We start from the raw sequence: 20,870 nt of genomic DNA on the forward strand, positions 1-20,870 counted from the left end.
ATGTAACGAACTCAATAGTTTAACATGCTATAAATAATATATATATATATATATATATAATAAAATATATATTTATTTAAATATATTATAAATAATGAAATAAATAAACGTTTAAAGCTGGTTCTTCCTGACACAGATCAGCCAATAAATAAATAAGTAAAAAAATTATATAATATAAATATAACATAAATATCTCATATTTTCGAAATATTGCAAAAAAAGAAGGAAGTGACATCACAAAAAAAATAATGAAATAAAATACAAATTTTAATTTAAATGAAAGGATCACAAAAATATGTGGCATAGTGCCAAATACGAAAATATCTTAATATCTGACGTGAAAGCATCCTTTTGTACAGTGGTGTTTTTGCATGCCATCTGACATTTTAGCACAAAGCCTTCAACCCCGTCACATTCAACCACGTCACATTTCTAGGGGCAGTGGTGGCTCAGCGGTTAGAGCGCCGGGATATCGATAACAGGGTTGTGGGTTCGATTCCCGGGCTCGGCAAGCTGCCACTGTTGGGCCCTTGAGCAAGGCCCTTTACCCTCTCTGCTCCCCGGGCGCTGGAGTTGGCTGCCCACCGCTCTGGGTGTGTGTGTGTACTCACTGCCCCTAACACGTGTGTGTGTGTGAGTGTGTGTTCACTACCAGATGGGTTAAATGCGGAGGACACATTTCGCTGTACAGTCCACACTGTACAGTGACGAATACGTGCACCTTTATCCTTTATCCTTTATCCTTTTTCTGATGCACATATACGACAGAGGCGTGGCTTTGGGATGACTGACAGCCAGGGCAGATTAAGGTCCCGCCTACTACATATGGTTAACGAAATGCAACTGACTCACGTCACGTAATAGCATGTCTTTTAGCGTCACATGTTAAAAATAAATAAATAGAACATTTTTTTATTCCGACATTATTTTAGGGAAGTGACCAAAAATAAATAAAAAAATAATAATCTGGCATAGTGCCACTACGGAAATATCTAAATACCTGATGTGAAAGCATCATTTTGTACAGTAGTGTTTTTATTTTTTTGCTAGATAAGGCCGTCAGGGCGCTGGAGGCGGGGTTTTAGGAATGATTGACAGCAAACTCAAGGATGCAAGGTGCCAGAGAGGAAGGTTGAACTGTCAGAAAACAATGTTTAATCAATCTTAAACCAAAGTACATGGGTATAGCATTACATCACAGAGTGGTCAAAGGACGTTAAGACATTCTGCCACCACTGAAGACCACCACTGGACCCGAGACCCCCTACACACCATTTAAAATCCCAACAAAACCATGCACTTTTGATCTAAAAGGGCGGAACTGGCCGGTGTTTCAGACGCTAGAACAAATTTTCGAACAGTTTAATGAGCTATCCATGCTCCGCCCACAATCACGGTTCACTTTCGTAGCAACTGTTGCGAAGCTGAACACGCTTTAGGGTGCGTTTATATCTGAAACTCGTTCCGGATTAAAGCCGAGAATCCTCCGGTTCTGGTTCACTCATGTTTAACAGCTGGAAGGATTCACCACAAGGGGGCGCTGTTAATAGCACTCAAATAGATTCCTGTGATACGCATTAATGACACCGTCTCCCCTAATTTATTGTTGCTAATTAGCCACCATGCTAATGTTAGCTAAGGCAAATGTTGACACACCCTAACCTTGTTACTTTGATATTAACTGATTTAGCAAAAGGCTAAATTGGATTTTAGCGCCCATTTTCCGAGGCCTGTCCAACCTCGCAGCAGCCATTCAAATTCAAAGCCCAGTTTGTTGATGGATAGCTCAAGGATTGAATTTGGTTTTGGAAAAATGAAAGCTCCCTGTGACGTCCACAAGCTTCTAGCTTCTGGACACTGGGGTCAGTACAGAGCTTTCTATAGCAGCGGCACTCCCGATAAATTATGCAGATTTCTATCATTTCTAAATTATCGCAATTATCAATGATTATAATTATTAGACCTTCATCCTCAGAAGGCCTTTGTCAGTTACTGGGGGAATTTCCCATAATTTTTAGAAGAATAATATGAAAATAATAAAAAAATCATCAAATAATCACAATAGCTAATAAGTCATAATACAGATTATTTTGAATATGTCTATTACAAAGTATCAAATATACCAAAAAATAAAATACAAATATAAAGTTTTAAATGTAGTTGCATCCGTTCTCAATTGCTTTGGCACAAATCTCAGCACATTCTATGGTTTGGGTAACGGTTCATAACAGCAGACTGCCGGAGCCACCGTGCTCGCTCGGTCATAGCGCAGTCGGCTAGATCATGTTCGTTAATCAGGCAACCTGGAAAACTCTTAAAGAAGTAGTTCCGCGAGAAACCCAATGACCATGGCTGATCCCGGACCCCAGATGCAGCCAATCAGCCAAGAAAAGTTTGATATCTGAGGTGTACTTCTTTACGTTTACAATGGGAGATGCTAGGCTAGCACTGCTAACAAACACTGGACTCGGACTGTCACCAATGCCATCACGGCAAACACCGAAAAGTCGTGTAAAAACTGCAGAAAATCAGAGGAATCAATAATGAATAAGATATGAACAGACCTTATGTAAACATTTCAGCTAAAAATGGAGCTAATTAGCCACCATGCTAGTGGTAGCTCAGCTACATGGCCAAAAATACAGCAGTAACAGACCTTTCACACTCCTAAAATTATTATTAAGGAACATCATTTGACATTATTAACGCACCCTAAACGTTGTTACTTTGAGAAATAAAGACTTATGTAATTTATCGAGAGGCTAACTTGAATTTTAGCCAAAACAGGTTAACTACATCCGGATCCGGATAGCCTGATTTTTGTGTTTATAGGCTAAAGTAAGCCATGCCGCGCTCTACACCACATTTATTTGCCTGCACCGAACAAAGGAACACATTTTTTAAGGCGTATATTTACAGAGATGAGATCGGTTGACCGTCTGAGTCCAGTGTTTGTTAGCAACGTTAGCCTAGCATCTCTTGTTATAAGCTAAAGAAGCACATTTCACCCAGCAAAGTTGTCTTAGCTGATCTTCTGCATCTGAGGAAAGTGATCGACCATGCTCGTTTAAGTTTGCAGCGGACTTCTTGATTAGGGGCACTTTGCCAAATCTACTATTGGCACAGAAGCAACGCTGGCACATCACGGCTAGCCGTACGTAGCACATAGCATTCTGGAGGTTACTGGAACTGTTGTGGACATTTAAACGCGAGACGAGCGCTCGAGCAACTGAGAACGATTCATTATCGTGTCTTAACTTGTCCACTGTGTTCAGAGGGGAATGAGGGGACGGGGGACGGGGGGCGGTGGACGGGACGTCATCTAGATCATAGTTAGGCACAGCCACTGCAAAAGACAAGACCAGAGAAGAGTCGGAGAGTCAGAGGGCGCCAAAATCAACCGCAGACAAGAGCCTGCCGTCGCATTTGCCTGTAAAAGACGCCTGTATCTTGTGCGTTTTGACCAACCTGAGTGAAGTCCACCTCGATGAAGCCGGTGTTGTGGGCGTCGACCTTCTTGAACATCCCTGAATGCGAGAAGACAAGACAGGAAACAAAGAAGAGCCTTTTTAGTGAGGTTTCCCAGGCAGTTCACCCGCCGCAGGTCAGCCACTGATCACTGGGTCTACTGAGAGGTACTGCTTGGGTGGGACTGCACTTACGGAACATCATCTCCAGGCGCATAAGGCAGGCCACGAAGTCGTCGAAGTCGATGGTGAGGTCCGAAGCGGCGTAGCGGGCCACTAGCAGCTGGAAGATGGTGTCGTCGATGCTGAATCCTGCAGTTGAAAGAAAATGAATGAATGAATGAATGAATGAATTAATTAATGACCTAACTACACATTAATGCAATTATCGAATCCGCCAGTCATGCGGTCAGCAGTGCAGTGTATGAAATCATGCAGGCGAGTTGGTGGTTTTCTGCTGCTGATCTTCTCAGAATGGCGGAATAAGCGAAAAGGCATCCAGTGAGCAACAGAGAAGGGCTAGCCAGACTGGTTGGAGCTGACAGAAAGGCTACAGTAACTCACATAAGCACTCAGATGCCACCACGTCCAACCTTGAGGAGGACGGGCCTCAACCGCAAGTGTCAGGCTCAGCACAGGCTCATCGACACTGGCGAAATGTTAACTTGGACTTCTGCTAAGGCTCACAGATCCATGGATCCAACCTGCTTTGTGCGATCAGCCCAGGCTGGTGGAGGTGGTGTGTGGAGAATATCGGTGCTGACCATGTGCATCCCTTCATGGAACTGGTTTCATGAACGTGAGCTTCCAGGACTTCAGTGTCCTTGCTGGCTCTTCAGTGCTGGCTCTTCCAGAACAGTCACCAGATCTGTGGCTTCTGGGATGTGGTAGAACAGGAGATTCAGAGCATGAAGGTACGGTGATGCAATCATGAGGAACCATGAGGAACCGAGGCTGTCCTGACTGCAAATAGAGGCCCTAGTGTACCCAGTGTTAGTGTCTGTACGACTGGCAAGCAGGCAACTGAAAGAGCCCCTCTAGAAGCCTGAGCCCTTTTTTTTTCCTTCCTTCCTTCCTTCCTCTCTGTTTTGAGACTTAGCTATAAATATGAAAGTTAGAGAGCTGTGAACAGTGGTCATGTGACTGTTGTCTGACTCACCCGCTTCCTTCAGGGCCAAGCGCAGCTCTGGGGTGCTGATATTCCCGGAATTATCCAAGTCGTTCTTCTTATAGATGTTCTGCAACAGACAAATAAGACAGATAGATGAACAAGCCATAGCCCCAACAAGCCACGCGAGGACGTCCTGATCTGAAAAAAAGTCTTACCAAGTACTTCTGCACTTTCTTCCACAGCGTCGCAAACTCGCCCAGACCCAGCTTCCCACTGCCGTCGTCCTGAGTGTCAGTCAAGGGAAACATTCGGTATGCCCAGAGACATCCAGAGGTTCTACATCTAGAGTCTGGAGTGTGTGTGTGTGTTGGGAGGGGGGTATGGTTTAAGGGGCTGGACTAAAAGACTGGAAGACTGGCTGTGTGAAAAACGTCAGCCTTTATTTATGCCCGACTGGCTCCATAATAGCACGTAGTGCTTGGACCCTGACTATTGCCACATACATCCAAAGAAATGTAAATAAAAATGAAATAAAATAGAAATAATGAAAAATGTTATTTTCTTAAAATGATCAAAGTTAGGACACCCAATGCCCTAATTAAGTGGAGATTTCCCCACTGGATGGTCCATTTGGATGAACTAACCTTTACTAGATGCTGCTTAGAACCATATTGTCCATATACCTTTCTGTATGTAGGCTGTGGCCTGCCAGTGTTGGTCCCCTTCACTGGTCAGACCAATTCCGTGTACCTGGCGAGAACGTTTGGAAAAAGATGAGAAAAACTAAAAATCAGCAGGAAGGATACATCCATGAGGTTGACCAAGATCCGACAGGTGTCTAGGGTGAAGCCGTCTGTCTTGATGTCAGTTCCTATGACAATACAAAACAAAAGACGGTCGTTAGGTCAGTTAGGAAAGCTCGACCCTTCCACATCCTGTGGAACGAGCGTACTTACGTTTCGCGATGATTTTATTCAAGATGGTTTTGAGCTCCACTGCCGAGATCAGCATGTCCTGCAGAGGGGAGGTAGATCAGACGTTTGCACGGTCAACATCCGTAAAGGACCATAAAGGACCATACAGTGGCTAGCAGTGCTAAGCACAACTTTCCAACAGGCTATTCAACCTAATTAAGAGCTGTTCAGAAAGTGCTTGTTGTTAATGAGACGATTAGCTTAATCAGGGGTCTTGGGGGCAGGGAGGGCACCTGGACTGTATGGATCTCACAGTAGATCCATAGTAGACATCATGTGACTCAAGCTGTGTACTCACGCTTCCCGCAAGCTTCGCGAACAGACCCCTGAAGCTGGCGTCTACTTCGCTGTCCGACACGGTCTCCTGAAAAACGAGAGTTGAGACAGATGAGGCTCCATTCTGGCCATTACTGGTCAGTTTCAAATAACCAGACGTTATTTGGGCCAGTTTCATCACAGCAATCACTCGGACACGGCAGGTGGGCTACAGTTTAAGGGTCTTCAAAATATCAGCACGGTCAAAATTCTACATACAGGGTGAAGGACCCAATGTTCGGACAAACTGTACTGTTGGGCGTGGCCCAGTTCAAATCTGGACATTACTGGGTCGTCCAACAGGACAATGACCCCAGGCTGTGGATATGGATGAAGCAGACTGTTCAACTTTAAGCTTTAGGAAAGGCCCATCCGAAAGTCCTGACCTCGACATTATCGGAAATGTGTGGACGGTGCGCCGAAGTCGAGTCCGTGCCCGGGAATCTCTACCAATTCTGCCAAGAGGAGTGGTCAAGTGTCCAAGCAGAATTCATCCAGAGGTGCGAGGATAATTTCACCAAATATTAGGTGTGCTGTATAAAGAGCTGTAACCCTGTATGGGTAATTCGGACCGTGCTAATTTCAGAAGGTCATAAGGTCATTTTTTTTAAAAGAGTCAAAGAAGCCTACTTACATCTTGTAATTTAGCCTCGACAGGATCGTCGCACTGCCTAAACGGGGGTAAAAAACAAAACAGTCATTTATTAGGCTACAGAATATGACTGAAGGCTACTAGGCCACTAGGCCATGACCAAATAAGCCCAGTCCCAATGTGTAGAGCCACAGGATGGGGGCGCGGTGAGAGCTCCTCCGGAGAGAGCATGGCCGATTGTGCTCTCTGGGACTCCGGCCGCTGATGGCAAAGCAGCAGTGCTTCACCTTTTGAGTTTTGGACGCTCTCAGGGTCTCCGATTTCTCCGGGCCCTTAAAAAAAGCGCTTACTGTGTTTCGGTCTGCTTCTCGGAGAAGACGCGCAGGCAGAAGTCTCCGTCCTTGTTGGGCTCGAAGGTGGAGGGCACGACCAGGTACTCTCCCGGAGGCAGGCGGAACCTGGTGCTGACCTCCCTCAGGTTAATGAAGGTTTCCGAGCGGGCCTTCTGAGCATGCGTCAGGAAGTAGTTCTTGTCCAGGTGTACGTCCCTCTGGCCCTTGAACTAGTTTTAAAAAAAAAGAGGAAAGAGCCAATCAGAGGGCAGAAAAGCGCACAGCCCTGAGGCGACAGAACATGAACTTAAAGGTGGTTGGATGCTGGATAAGATCTTACCTGCGGAGGCACCTGTGGGAACAGAAACAAAAGGCAGAAAATCAGTGTCAGACATAAGAGACAGAATCCCTATGTACGGTACCAGACAAAACAACTTCCTAACAACCATCCAGAACATCTTAGCAACCACCTGAAATACCATGGCAACTGCTGGAAACTACCTGGGACTGAGGAACTGAGGAATCGTAGACCATTCCTCAGAGGCAGTGGCCTCTAGTTCACTAACATTCTTGGGTTTGCTTGAAGAAGAACCACCTATTTCAAATCTCACCAAGGGACTTTTATGGGGTTCACGTTCAGAATCTTCTGAAAACTTCTGAAACAAAGCCTTGGAGGACTTTGAGGTATGCCTGGGGTCATTGTCCTGTTGCAAGGCCCAAGCTTTACCTTTCATTACAGAAGGCAGGTTTTCTCCCAGGGTTGCTGATTGAATCCATCTTGCCCTCCATCCACATGTGGCGGGTTTCCGGGACCAGAGGAAGTAAGGCAGCCACAGAGCCCCAGTAACCCCACTTTCACATGTAGTTTCTTCCGAAATCTTGCCTTCTTGAGAAGCCACTCAGGACTGGCGAGTTTCCGCAGACCTCACTGGCTGCCAAAGTCAAGTTAGAGCTATGAAAACCGTGTATTTAATCGGGTGGGTCCAACCTGGTGAATGGTGCTGTGTGCAGGGGTGTATAAAAACAAACACAGGAGGCTTCCTAGAGCAACATTTTCCACACAGTATTTTTCCTCTCCTGCCTCTCTGCTCTCTCCCTTCTCCCGTTCTCCTACTTCCTAGGACCAGTGCTTCTCAGATTCTAGCAATCAGCCAAGACACGCATGGACTTCTCAGGTTTGCTTCTTCAGTCTTAAGCAGTGGAGCTACCTACCTCATAGATGGCATAGCCGATGGTGTGCATGTCCTCCCCTTCCTTCCTCAGCCGCCGACGGTTCTTCTGGATCAAGCCCACCACCATGCTGCAGCCTGACTGGTTGTCGTTCGGATCGTCGTCCTGTTCTTCAAGCTTAATCACGAACTGAGGGTTCATCCAGAAGGTTTCTGCGGGTGAAAGAAGAAACCCAGGCTAAATGAGCAGCTTAGAGTCGGATGGACTGAAGCACACCAGAACTTACACTCTGGACAAGCAGGCCTAAGATATCCCCGACGGCCATTACCGGTGCTTTATTTGCTGTAGCTTCTGAGCAGCAGACGCCACACCAAATGTTTGCCGGAGAACTGGCTGATCTGGACGGCCTACCTAGATGGTTAGCTCGACAGTCCAAAAGCACTGTGCTGCAGTAGCAAGCCAACAGAGTCTCCGTAAAGTTCCTGTTCGCAAATATTTATTCTCAGGTCAGTTGACTGACTGTAACTTGTCTGGTCTGGCATACAGAACTTTGGCCACCTCCGAAAGCCATGAAGTTACGGTTCAGAGCTTAATTAGCGTATTAATTAGCATTAATAAAGGCCCGGTATGGACATTTCAAAGCTTGTTCTAACAATCAGCAGCCATGGGCTCCTCTAAGCAGCTGCCGAGCACTAACATGACTGAGGCTCACAAGGCAGGAGAAGACTAAGAGGAGACGACAAAGCATAGAAGGGTAATATAAGCACTGGCTCTTACGGGCATTGTTTCTGCAGCCCCCTGCAGTGGAGCCCCTCCTCCAGTTGCCACTGTAGTTGCACACGCTCCAGGGCTTGAACGAGTTGCTGTTGATAGCATCCGGGGTCAGCGTGCAGATTTCTATACGAGAGTACTGACGCATGAACTCCTGAAATGACATCCTGAACGAACACACACACACACACACACACAAATTATATATATATTAACTTCATGTAAATATTTTTATTTTAGAACAAAGGCCAAAGAAAAAATTATGGAGAGGTAAACAAATATGATTTTTAGTGTTGTAGTATACACACACATAAATATATATGCAAAAAAGTTATTATTATTATTATTATTATTATTGTTTTAGGACAAAGGCCACAAATTATTCAAAATTAGAAGAGCGTTAAATATTACTTTTAAATATTTGAAATTAATTTGTCTTACTGTGCAACATCTTGGTGCACTGGTGTGATAGTAATATATATAGTAATATATCAAATTAAAAATGTAAAATTACCAGAATTCCCCATCTTCTGCACTGGAGTTGGGCCGCTCCGAAGGATCCACGGATTTCCATTCAGACGAGCTGCAGGAAAACAAGGAGGTGTTGTTGATGTTATACTCATGATTATCTGCCTGTTTAACTGCCACAACAATGTAACCACCGAACCACACGTCTGTTATCACTACATTTTTTAGGCTGTACATTCGCTTTGGCACATTTAGCATATAGTGCATATAGGGCATATAGGGCATATAGTGGCGAATCAGCAGATTGTGGTTAGTGTTGTACAGTACTTGTCGCTCCAGGCTCCGGTCCACTCCACCTGGCCCCAGGGGTTCCGCATCCGCACCAGCTTTTCCAGTCCGCCGCGGTAGTGCACCTTAAACAAACAGAACCCAGGTGTCCCGTTACAAGCATACACACACCATCACCCCAGCAGCAGGAGGTAGAATCTGAAAACATACATGCAGACCCCAGCTCACACTCTTTATTCAGCACAGTTTTTTTACTTGTCGAAATTTATAAAGTCATTTATTGATATATTTATGATATTTATTATATGAAAAGAAGATTACGTGCAACGGCTGCTGGCCTCGTCCAGCATTGCTACCACGGCCCAGCATCACTATTGCACTGTTACCATCGCTACCTCAGCATATTATGAACCCACACTCTCCCCACTGCTGAAATGCTGTTGATAATTCTATGCAGCCGATGGTGGTCCGGCCAAACTAGGCTTGCCTGGTTTTTCTGGTTTATATCAAGATTTCAACAAGAAATCATTACTTTTACACTGTAGATAAGCTAATTTAATGCAGTTCAAAAGTAATTAATTTAATTCATTGAAATCAGGTTTGGGCTCCGATGGTCAAATTCCATGTGTTTTTGATCATTATTGTTCAGTTGTTTAAGTTCTTAAAAGTAATTACAGTCATTATTTACAGTAAATAAGTCAATCATTAAATTAATACATTTGAAACAGTTATTAGTAAGTTATTAATAAAAGTAATTTATTAAATGAACCAATTAGAAAAGGTTGTTCAGTATTTTAATATTTTTCAGTTATATTTTAAATAAAAATAATTAATTAAATAATAAATTATAAAGATTTGTATATATATTTAATATTTAAGTAATTAATTAAACAAAAATTATAACAAGTTGTTTAGCATTAAAAGCAATTCATTAAATTATAAAGAGTTGTTTAGCATTAAAATATTTAAGAAAAGTAATTAATTAAATTAAGTTACAGTTATTTAGCATTAAAAATAATGAATTAAATGATAAATTAGAATTGTTTTACATTAAAAGTAATTCATTAAATTATTAAATTATAAACAGTTATGTAGCATTACAAGTAAATAATAAATGAAATAAGTACAAGTAAGCAATTAATTAAAAATGAATACATTATAGTTGTTAGCATTAAAAGTAATTCATTAGCATTGCATGTAAGTAATGCATTAGCATTAAAATTAGCATTACAAGTCAATAATAAATTAGACAAAAAACAAAAACCCTCAAAGGTTGTAAAGGTTTAGGCTCTGATGGTCAAATTGCATGTGTTTTTGATTATTAATGTTTAGTTGATACATATTATTAAAATGTGGTGGATGCAAAAGTAATAGCATTTTAAATATTTACTATTTTTTTTCAATATACTAAATACACTAATTACATTACACCAATACACAAAAAAGAATTATACTTTAAAATGATCAGATATGTTTGTTTTCTGTGTACAGAATTGGTTCATTTACTTTCACTTAGAAACTACTTAGAGAAGCGTTTACAATTTTCCCAAAGACTGTATACATATATAGGGAATGTAGCCAATACGAGAACGCTACACGCAGACAAAGCTGCCGTCTTAACAGATTACATGTCATTGTAGCCGAATACGGATAACTGCCTAACAATGCTCGCTTTCGAGAAACGGCTTCTTCTTCTTTTTTACTATTTATTTTTTTTCCTTCTTTTTTCTTTTTTTTTTTTTCTTTATTCTTTTTTTTTTTTTTTTTCTTCCCTTTTTTTTTTCCTTTCTTCTTTTTTTCTTTTTCTTTTTTTTCCTTCTTAAACCGGTTCCTGCCTATTGTCCTTCAGTCTCAAATAAAAACCCTCAGCTTTTAACAGTGCTTTCTGTTGGTACCTCGGTCGCCCCAGTGAGAGAGTAGGCGTGTCCCTTCACCAGCTTCTGACTGGTGATCGCCTCGGAATCAGCAGCACTCGTGATCTGGGGACACACAAACACAAACCCACCACGTGAGCAGCCCTGTCACACCCGGCCCGAGACAGCCAGCCAGTGAGCCGTGCATTCAGTGGAAGGTCTCACGTCTATAGAGCAGCCCAGCAGAGCTCCTGACTCCAGGGCCTTCTGGATGATCTGGAACAGGTCGGCAGGAGCTTTCCTCAGCTCGTAGGTCTCAGCGATGCCCCCCGTGAAGTCCTCAAAGCCCTCAGTGGTGGAGCCTCCAGACAGAGCCTCATAGCTGCCGTTGACCCTGCCAGAGACAGCGGAGGTCAGCAAGGCATGAGCATGACCCTACCTCAAACCTTCTAACCCTTAAGCTCCAGTTCTGGAGAAGCTGACGGTTTCCCTATTCAAACACTGCTGGTCAGCTTTAGTAGATCTGTTTAAACAGGGAAATGATCAAACTGGGCTGGACTCCAGTGGACTCTGTCCCTCCAGGACCAGACTTAAGGAACTCTAAAGCCTAAACTTCCAATGCTGATCCCAATCTGAAGCCTTGTAACCAGTCACAAGCACCAGCATTTACATTCCCCTTGCCGGCAGACCAGCACATGACCAAACCTCAAACAGAAAGGCTCACAAAAAGCTAACTGACCATCTTGTGGTCAGGAATGTTCCTGAGGCTGAACTGTAAAGAGTGCACAGTATTTACTTGGCGTAGGCCTTCTCCAGCAGGGCGCTCCAGAACTCGCTGCCTTCCTCAGAGTGGACAAACATCAGCTTGCCATCCTTCACCGGCAGCCGGTCATCAATGACGACGTCCACCCACTCACCGAACTGCCAAAACTAAAGGTGGCGAGAACAGAGGGGCTTTTAAAAAACAAAAAAACAATGATAATTCTAAAATATAGTCAACAACAACATTTATGATTATAATCATAAAACTGAAATTATCTAAATGGAAGATAATCAGCTCTAACACTACAGTTCGCAATCAGTTTGGAAATCACTTAAAAAATAATAGGGTCATAATAGGGCCATAAAAAATAAAGGGTTATTTTATAAGTGACAAAGACTTCACACAACAACTACTGCTAAAATACATTCATATGAGAATATCATGATCACTTACCTAAATGAAACACAGTATAATATATTACATAACCATAAAATAAAATGACAAAAATGTTATAAACTACCCTTAAAATACCCTACAATTAAAAACTGCTAAATAAAACATCAATAAAAGCTACAAACTGCTGAAGAAACCTTTCAAATATAATCTGCTATAAAAATACCATAAAAAAATCTGCTAAATGATATTTACCAAAAAAATCTATAAATTGCTAAATAAAATTTACCAAAAAAAGAGCTATGAACTAAATGAAAGCTACAAAGTGCTGAACAAATTTAAAAAAAAATAATATGAACTGCAAAATGAAAAAACTACAAAAAGCTACAAACTGCTGAAATAAATTTATGAAAAAACTGTGAAATATTACATAATCATAAACTAAAATGACAAAAACTACCCTTAGGTATTAAACTACTTTACTAATCTTACACAATTAAAAACTGCTAAATGAAACATCAAAAAAGCCATAAACCGCTAAATAAAATTTACAAAAAAAAAAACTACAAACTGCTGAAGAAACTTTAAATATAACCTGCTAATCAAAGTTTACAAAAAGACTATAAACATCTAAATGAAATTTACAAAAAACATTATAAACTGCTAATCAATGTTTACAAAAAAGCTATAAACTTCTAAATGAAATTTACAAAAAAGCTATAAACTGCTAATCAAAGTTTACAAAAAAGCTATAAACTTCTAAATGAAATTTACAAAAATACTATAAACTACTAATCAAAGTTTACAGAAAAGCTATAAACTTTTAAATGAAATTTACAAAAATACTATAAACTGCTAATCAAAGTTTACAAAAAAGCTATAAACTGCTAAATGAAATTTACAAAAAACATTATAAACTGCTAATCAAAGTTTAGAAAAAAGCTATAAACTTCTAAATGAAATTTACAAAAATACTATAAACTGCTAATCAAAGTTTACAAAAAAGCTATAAACTTCTAAATGAAATTTACAAAAATACTAAACTGCTAATCAAAGTTTACAAAAAAGCTATAAACTTCTAAATTAAATTTACAAAAATACTATGAACTGCTAATCAAAGTTTACAAAAAAGCTATAAACTTTTAAATGAAATTTACAAAAAACATTATAAACTGCTAATCAAAGTTTACAGAAAAGCTATAAACTTTTAAATGAAATTTACAAAAAATACTATAAACTGCTAATCAAAGTTTACAAAAAAGCTATAAACTGCTAAATGAAATTTACATTGTGTTATATCCAATGTTTCCAATGACTTTAGAGAATGTGAAATAATATGCCACAATGATCAATTTCCAGAGTCTGCAACCAAATTAGTTTTGTATTATTGTAAACAGAACAGTATTTAGGACGATGTAACGACGGTCATTCAACATTTTGTCAGCTCAAATGTCTTGAGAAATGAGAAGCTACAGATTTCTTTTTTATTTTTCATTTAACTGATCCCAACATGATCACCCATCCCAGCACACACAGTTACCCCTCCCAGGACGCCGATACCTGAAAGTGGAAGATGCCAGCGTAGCTGGACCCGAAATCCTGGCCACTGGGGACCACCCTGGCCAGCACGTCCTCGTTCGTAGTGAGAGATGCGATGGCTGCCAGGAGCCAGCAGTCCCCTGAACACAAACAGAGAGGGACACAGCCAGTGAGAACAGTGAGAGCTAGCCAGCCTACAGTGCAGCCTCCACACGACGGGGTTAGCTTTAGCACAGTGCTACAAATACGCCTCCCAGTGCCCCCCACCACCACCATCCCCTTCCCTAATTAATCATTAGACATTCATTTTTGGAAGTAATTATGGCAGCAATTATGGCGGACGTCCCAATTCGATCCAGTCTTTTCCAGTACTGGGATCCTATGTTTTTACCGCTGTGCTCTAGCAGAGCTCTCTTGGTGTTTCCTTGGTGGACATTGCTCCTAGCCCACAGCAACGAGGAGCGTTCTCCGGAGGCAGCAGAACAGTTTAGAGCCTGCAGTGTGGAACTACTTCACAGGTAGGCATGACAACCTAACGGAACATTTGTGGTTCCAGTGCTTTGACTGCGTTGGAGCCACTGGTCCTCTGGGGCCTATTTTGTTAGTCGAGTCTGAGGATGCACCGATCCGATATTGGGATCGCATATCGGTCCCGATATTAACAAAATTAGCTGGGTCGGGTATCGGATAATCAGGCTGATCCATGGAACCGATCCTATTACGTTCTTTTTTTGTTGATGCCTTAAGTCTCTCCCACATGGTGAGGTGTAGGGTTTATTAATTCAGCAATGGTATCGGACTGGTATCGGGTATCGATCGATATGCAAAGTCTCTACATTGCATCATAGCTGAGCTCCGCCTGGCATGATAACACAAGCGTCTTAGCAGTCCGTTTTTGACTTCCCCTAGCTCGGATTCTGGACGACGTCCTCGGGCCTCCCTTGCTTCTAGGAGGCTCGTTTTCAATACAGGAGTGGGGATGGCAACTGTGGTCAAATGGCATCTGACTGACGGTTGTCCAAGGAACAGACGGACGTCCCAAAGGCAGGAGACACTGGGTAATTTATTGCTGAGAAAACCAAGTGCAAGGGAGATCTTTGTCGTGGAATGCACAATGATAGCATGTTTGCACACGTACTCGACGCCCACACTTCAACCCGCACTGCATGCCGCCCATACTGAAGAGCATCATCCTGCTTCTGCCGTTCTGTAGGCTCTCAGAACAGCCTCAATTATTCATGGCATGGATCCCACAAGCGTCCCTATATGTCCTTCATACCATAAAGGGATGGAGATGGACAGCAATGATATCCAAGTCGGCTGTGGGGTTCAAGGGACTGCTTTCTGGGAACACCCTATAAGACCTGCCTGACACCACCCTTTCCCCTCAACAAGCACCATCTCGACAGTGAAGCATGGTGGTGGTAGCCTCCATATTGCAGGGAAGCCTTTCCTCACTCGGGAACTCTATTGCCTTTAGACTTCCCTAATTGAAGACTGAGCCTCCCTATGCAGTAAAGTCAAATCAAGGCGCTACATGGCCAAATGTTTGTGGACACCCCTTCTAATGAATGCGTTTATCAACTTTAAGTTGCACCCATTGCTGATACTGATCTGCAACTGCACTTACACACACACACACACACACACACACACACACACACACTTGTCTAGTCCCTGCAGAGGACTCTGACTCTCTTCAGTAGATCAACATGGATCTAGAGGGTTTTAAAGCCCCCAGCACTGAACTGTGTTCACTGGAATGATGGATATGAGGTCGGGATTTCTTCGAACGCCCCCAGCGGATCAGCAGGTGTCCCAATACTTTTGTCCACAGAGTGCATCTACCAGTATTGCAGTGGCAATACTGCTTAACAAACAACGTGATGCCACACACAGGACGAGACATGCAAATCGTCAGCTCAGCCAGTCTGTGGTCACAAAGTCACGCAACCTCCGAGCTATAGTTCCTCTTCCTCGCGGCTGAGTGTGCAAGTGTGTGTGTGTGTGTGTGTGTGTGTTTGGTATTGAAACAGTGAAAGGGTCCACCTCCTTTTGTCTGCCACATGGATCAGGTTTCAGAAGTGCTTTAGGGGGACTTTCGTGCGAACGGCAGATTACAAAGGACTGCACTGCAGCTCTGTGAGCTCTCTGAGACTCTCTACAGGCCCTATATGGACTCAGACCATAGGAGGATCTGTTGTGCATTTGCCTTGAATAGGCCTGATCTTCTTGTGAGGGACACACCCAGCGGTTTGCATCTCTGCTGAGACAAAGCCATCCATCGTCCACATTTTTTTAGATGTCCTGGTCTTTAGTTCTCGGTCTAGATGTTCTCTGGCAAACTTCAGCCTTGGGTTTCCCCCTTTCCTCCCTGCACAGCTCCCATGAAGATCTCCTTCTGGTCTCCTTCTGATGGTAGACGCTGTACTTTGACATCAACCGTGGCAAAGGAGCTACCTGCACCACGTGGCCCATCGTCCCGCAGATCCGGCACCTGCCGCCCTTCTGAAGATCTATAGCCAGAAGACAGGCGCTGGGCGTTGGGCGAGAGGGACGACGGGTCCCCCTTCAAGCTCGAACCTGTATATGGGCCGGTTACTCGGTTACGGGTTTCAGAACCCCCGAAAACCCAAGCCAATACGCAGCCAACCTCCTCCTCCTACTACGAGACAGGGCCCTGTGCCCAGTGTGACAACCCCTCCTAATGCTTTCCCCATGAGTCAGGACACTGTATACACACACACACACACACACACACACACACACACCTGGCCCTGCAGGTAATCTCCTCCATTCTTCAGCAGCTGTTTGCACTGAAAACGGAGGAAGAAAACCCCCCCACAGCATTCAGGGTGAGCCTGTCTGTCCCGCAGCCAAACTAACCGTGACGTATGTGGGTGTGTTTGTGTGTGTGTGTGTGTGTGTGTGTGTGTGTGTGTGTGTAAACTTCATGTCCGTGTGTAAATCCACTATCTGGTGTTGTTGGGGAAAATGAGCCCCAACCGTCAGCTCGCCTCCCACACCAACACACGCTTCATTCTGGTGCTTGTAGAGGGGCGGGTGATGTGGCCGAATACAGGAACAGGTTGCCTGGTGCTCGCCATGGCGTTGCTAAGTGGTTGCTTTGGTATCCCAGGTGATTGCTTTGGTATCCCAGGCGGTTTTGATGTAATTGCTACTTGAGTCGTTTAGTGGTTTCTAGGTGGTTAATATGGTGTTGCTGCAAGGTTGCTATGCTATCCCGGGTGTTTGCTGTAGTGTTGCTAAGTTCTTGCAATTGAGTTGTTCAGTGGTTGCTTGGTGGTTAATATGGTGTTGCAACCCAGGCACTGCTAAGCAGTTGCTATGGTGTGAACACATGGTTGCAAAGATGTTGTTAGGTAATTGCTATGGTGTTGCTAGATGGTTGCTATAATTTCCCAGGTGGTTGCTATGGTGTTGCAAAGCAGTTGCTATTGAGGTGTTCCATGGTTCCTAGGTGCTAGGTGGTTGCTACTTTAAGTTGTTTCATGGTTTCTAGTGGTTAATAGTGTGTTGCTATGGTGTTGCTATTTAGCTGGTACCAAGTTGTTTAATGTTTGCTAGGTGGTTAAAATGGTGTTGCAACATGGTTGCCATGGTATCCCAGGTGTTTGCGATGGTGTTGCTAAGGACTGGCAATTGAGTTATTCAGTGCTTGCTGGGTGGTTAATATGGTGTTGCAATGCTATTCTGTTGCTATTGAGTTGTTTAGTGGTTGCTAGTGCTTGTGCTTATGGTGTTGACATGTGGTTGCTATGGTGTAGCCAAGCAGTTGCAATTGAGGTTTTTTTCATGGCTCCTAGGTGCTAGCTGATTGCTTTTTTTTGTTGCTAGATGGTTGATTGGGTGTCCCAGTTGGTTGCTGTGGTGTTGCCAATGAGTTGCTACCAAGCTGTTTGATGGTTGCTAGTGGTTCATATTGTGTTACTACATGGTTGCTATGGATTTGTATCTGGTTTAAACGAGTCTCTGGGTCTGAATTCGGGTTCCAGACTAGACAGGGTCAAGGAGGTCCTCAAGGGGTCTTATGAGCTTATGGTCTTCTAAGTGCTTTCCTGAAAACAACAACCAGCCTAGTCGCACCACCCCCCCCTCCCCCAAACACACACCCCCACCCCAGCAAAACCCACACCTATGGAACAATTAAACACTCAGACTTGCAGCTACGCCCATCTAATTACCTACAGGCTCCACACAACAGGCTGTTCAACAGGTTCGGGCTGTTTCGGCTAGCGGCGTTACGAGGGCAGCAGCAGCAGCCAGGTCGACGTATTGCAGCAGCAGCAGGTGTGTCGGGTGGGCGGTAAGACGGCCTCGCCACTTCCTGACTCTCAGGGTTTGCTGCAAGCGGCTAACCAGAGGCTAACTGAAGCGCTACAAACACGGATCAGCGGAATTTGGCTTCTGCCCCAACTTACCCAAGGCTCCTTGGCAGATGTCGGTCCTCGTGGCCCCGCCGACGATGAACTGGGGTTTCGAGCACAGCTCCTGCACAACAGAGCAGACGGCTGAGCTTCAAGTAATCTCCAAATACACCAATTACGCCAACCATGGAGCTGGTCTTACACCACCCTTTCAGCTTATTTTGACTGAAATGAAGATTAGATGGAACCTAAACCTGCTCTTGATACGTAGACTGTCCTCAGTTCGTCCCGCCGAGTCAAATTCTGGGTGGAATCTAGTCTTACACCACCTTTTCAGTACATTTTGATGGAACTGGAAGGATCAGCTGGCTTACTGAAGCTGTCCTTGAGACTTCAGACGTCCCTCAATTGTCCTGCAAGACCTAAAAACCTATAGGTCAATAGGTCAAATTTATAAACGCCCGAAAAGGGCCTCGTTTTGGCCTCTGGGACACGGCCTTCTTAGGAACTGTGGGTGTAAAATCAGGCCTTGCTCCACCTTTTTAGTACTTTTGTACTTTTTTGGTTGAACTGAGGATTAGCTGGCTTATTGAACCTGTCCTTAAGACCTAAAACGTCCCTCAATTGTCCTGCAACACCTCGGTGGGGACCAAAACACCTATAGGTCAATAGGTCAAAGCTATATACGTCCACATAGGGCCTTGTTTTGCCCTCGGGAACACAGCCTTACTGAGAACGGTGTGCAAAATCTGGCCTTACTTCACCTTTTCAGTACTTTTTAATTAAGGTGAGGAATTTTTAGACACCTAGACTGACCCAAAGTAGAAAAATAATCCTAAATTATAGAAATTTATTGCAAAAAATGACATAAAAACATGAGATTTGGGATGAGAGGGCTGCCTCAGTAACCTGTGATACTTGTGAAGCTAGCTAACATTAGAGTTCACCATAAAAATGTTACAAAAAAGTTGATTTATATGATGATGTATATCTTTTTTTAACGATTTTTCCCTAGAAAAGCAAGATTTCAGGAGGAAATACCAGAAATTAAGGCTAAAAAATGCTGCTTTGCTTTTCTCTGCTTCAGCGACGCACAACATCCCTGAGGCTGAAGGAGCGACAGAGCTGCCTATTAACCACAAGGCACACCCAGTCCCCAACACACTGACTAAACCATATATATATAAATATAAATATATATTTATAAATATATAAAACAGAGATTAATTAATTAATTAATTAATAATAAATGTAAAAAAAAAAAAAAAATCTGAGACGAAACCCCACCCCCACCCCCCACTTCACTGAAGGGTAACGCTGCCTCAGCGCAGCCTGAACGCAGCAGCTCTTACCCCGGGTCTTTTCCACTGCACTCCCCGGGTTTTGTAGGAACTGGCTCCGAGCTCCTTGAAGCCCAGCGACTCCGGGGCGGCGGGGAAAGCGGGGTCGCAGAACAGCTGCCTGCTGCTCAGGCACTGGCTCCTCAGCCCCTCGTAGTCCTGGTTCAGGTACTTGTTGGCCTTGGCGTTGGTGCCGAACCCCGCGGCCCTGGCTCGCTTCTTGGCCAAAGTTAAAGCCACTCCCGACATGGTTCTCCTCTGGTATCTCTCTCTCTCTCTGTCTCACACACACACTCTCTCACACACTCTTACAAACACGGACTGAGAGAGCTCAGACTTCCAGATGTGAGTTGAGTAACTTCAGTCCTCCCCGCCCCTCCTAAAGCTCGGTCTCAGGCGGGGTTTGCTCCGGCTGTCATGGCTGTCAGAGAGGCAGGAAGACGCCTCGTTAGACCGCATTTCCATCGCTGTTAAGCCATTAAAGGGGAATTTCACCCCTTCTTCAAACTTTATGAATAATTCAACGATTAAAATGTTAACTAAGTCACCTAGAGAGGTTTTGTGAGAAATGCTCTGTTCCAGAGAAATTTGCTAAATCAGATTTGTTCACTGTGGTGGTGAATGGAACCAGACGTCTGAAAAGTCTAGTACACTATAAACCCCGCCCCCACAGAGAACATTATAACCTGAAATGCTTGTAAATGCACTGTTTGATGCTGGGAACGTTGATTTATGAGATTTTTAAGATCTGATTTTGGCCTCAAATGTATTTAGTGAGGTAAAATAACCCCACAGACCTGTTGTAGACATCCGGACCCTTGGTTCCCATCACTAGCACCAGCTGGGTTTGGAGGGAAACATGGAGGGATGCAAACCTTTATTAGCAACTCATCCTTTCAGCATTCCTACAAAGGGGGTTTGTTTAAGGAGGACAAATGCTAATGGTTCAGCATGACCCCTTATACCACATTCAAACTCAGTGTTAAGTACTTAAAGAGGAATGTCACCCATTTTCAAAAATTCTCTGTATAATTAAATGGTTAAAATTGTATCTATTTTTTGAGAGGGGTTTTATGAGAAGTGCTCTGTTCTAGAGACATTTTCTA

The 20,870-nt window shown here is 43.4% G+C and overlaps 1 protein-coding gene across 1 annotated transcript; it reads right to left on the reverse strand.

Annotated features, from left to right (window-relative positions):
* Positions 1 to 1,132: 1,132 nt before the first annotated feature.
* Positions 1,133 to 20,166, reverse strand: LOC140548283 (calpain-2 catalytic subunit-like). The gene is made up of 21 exons (XM_072671800.1): positions 19,777 to 20,166; positions 18,479 to 18,548; positions 14,058 to 14,176; positions 12,138 to 12,271; positions 11,567 to 11,735; positions 11,384 to 11,467; positions 9,528 to 9,613; positions 9,247 to 9,315; positions 8,739 to 8,899; positions 8,004 to 8,173; positions 7,132 to 7,143; positions 6,810 to 7,021; positions 6,502 to 6,538; positions 5,851 to 5,916; positions 5,535 to 5,592; positions 5,385 to 5,449; positions 4,794 to 4,862; positions 4,627 to 4,705; positions 3,663 to 3,779; positions 3,469 to 3,527; positions 1,133 to 3,346 (listed from the first exon to the last, which is right to left on the reverse strand). The coding sequence occupies exons 1-21, from the start codon at positions 20,011 to 20,013 to the stop codon at positions 3,323 to 3,325; spliced, it is 2,097 nt and encodes a 698-aa protein (XP_072527901.1). The 5' UTR covers positions 20,014 to 20,166; the 3' UTR covers positions 1,133 to 3,322.
* Positions 20,167 to 20,870: the final 704 nt, after the last annotated feature.

Source organism: Salminus brasiliensis, chromosome 25 (assembly GCF_030463535.1).
Source record: "Salminus brasiliensis chromosome 25, fSalBra1.hap2, whole genome shotgun sequence".
In the NCBI taxonomy this organism is placed as follows: Eukaryota; Metazoa; Chordata; class Actinopteri; order Characiformes; family Bryconidae; genus Salminus; species Salminus brasiliensis.

Coding starts and splice junctions, on each gene's coding strand:
- LOC140548283 (XM_072671800.1), bottom strand. CDS start 20,013: ATGTCGGGAGTGGCTTTAACTTTGGCCAAGAAGCGAGCCAGGGCCGCG. Junction 9,614..11,383: donor CTCTCACTGGGGCGACCGAG/GTACCAACAGAA, acceptor TGTTTGTTTAAG/GTGCACTACCGCGGCGGACT. Junction 6,539..6,809: donor GAGAAGCAGACCGAAACACA/GTAAGCGCTTTT, acceptor ACCCCCGTTTAG/GCAGTGCGACGATCCTGTCG.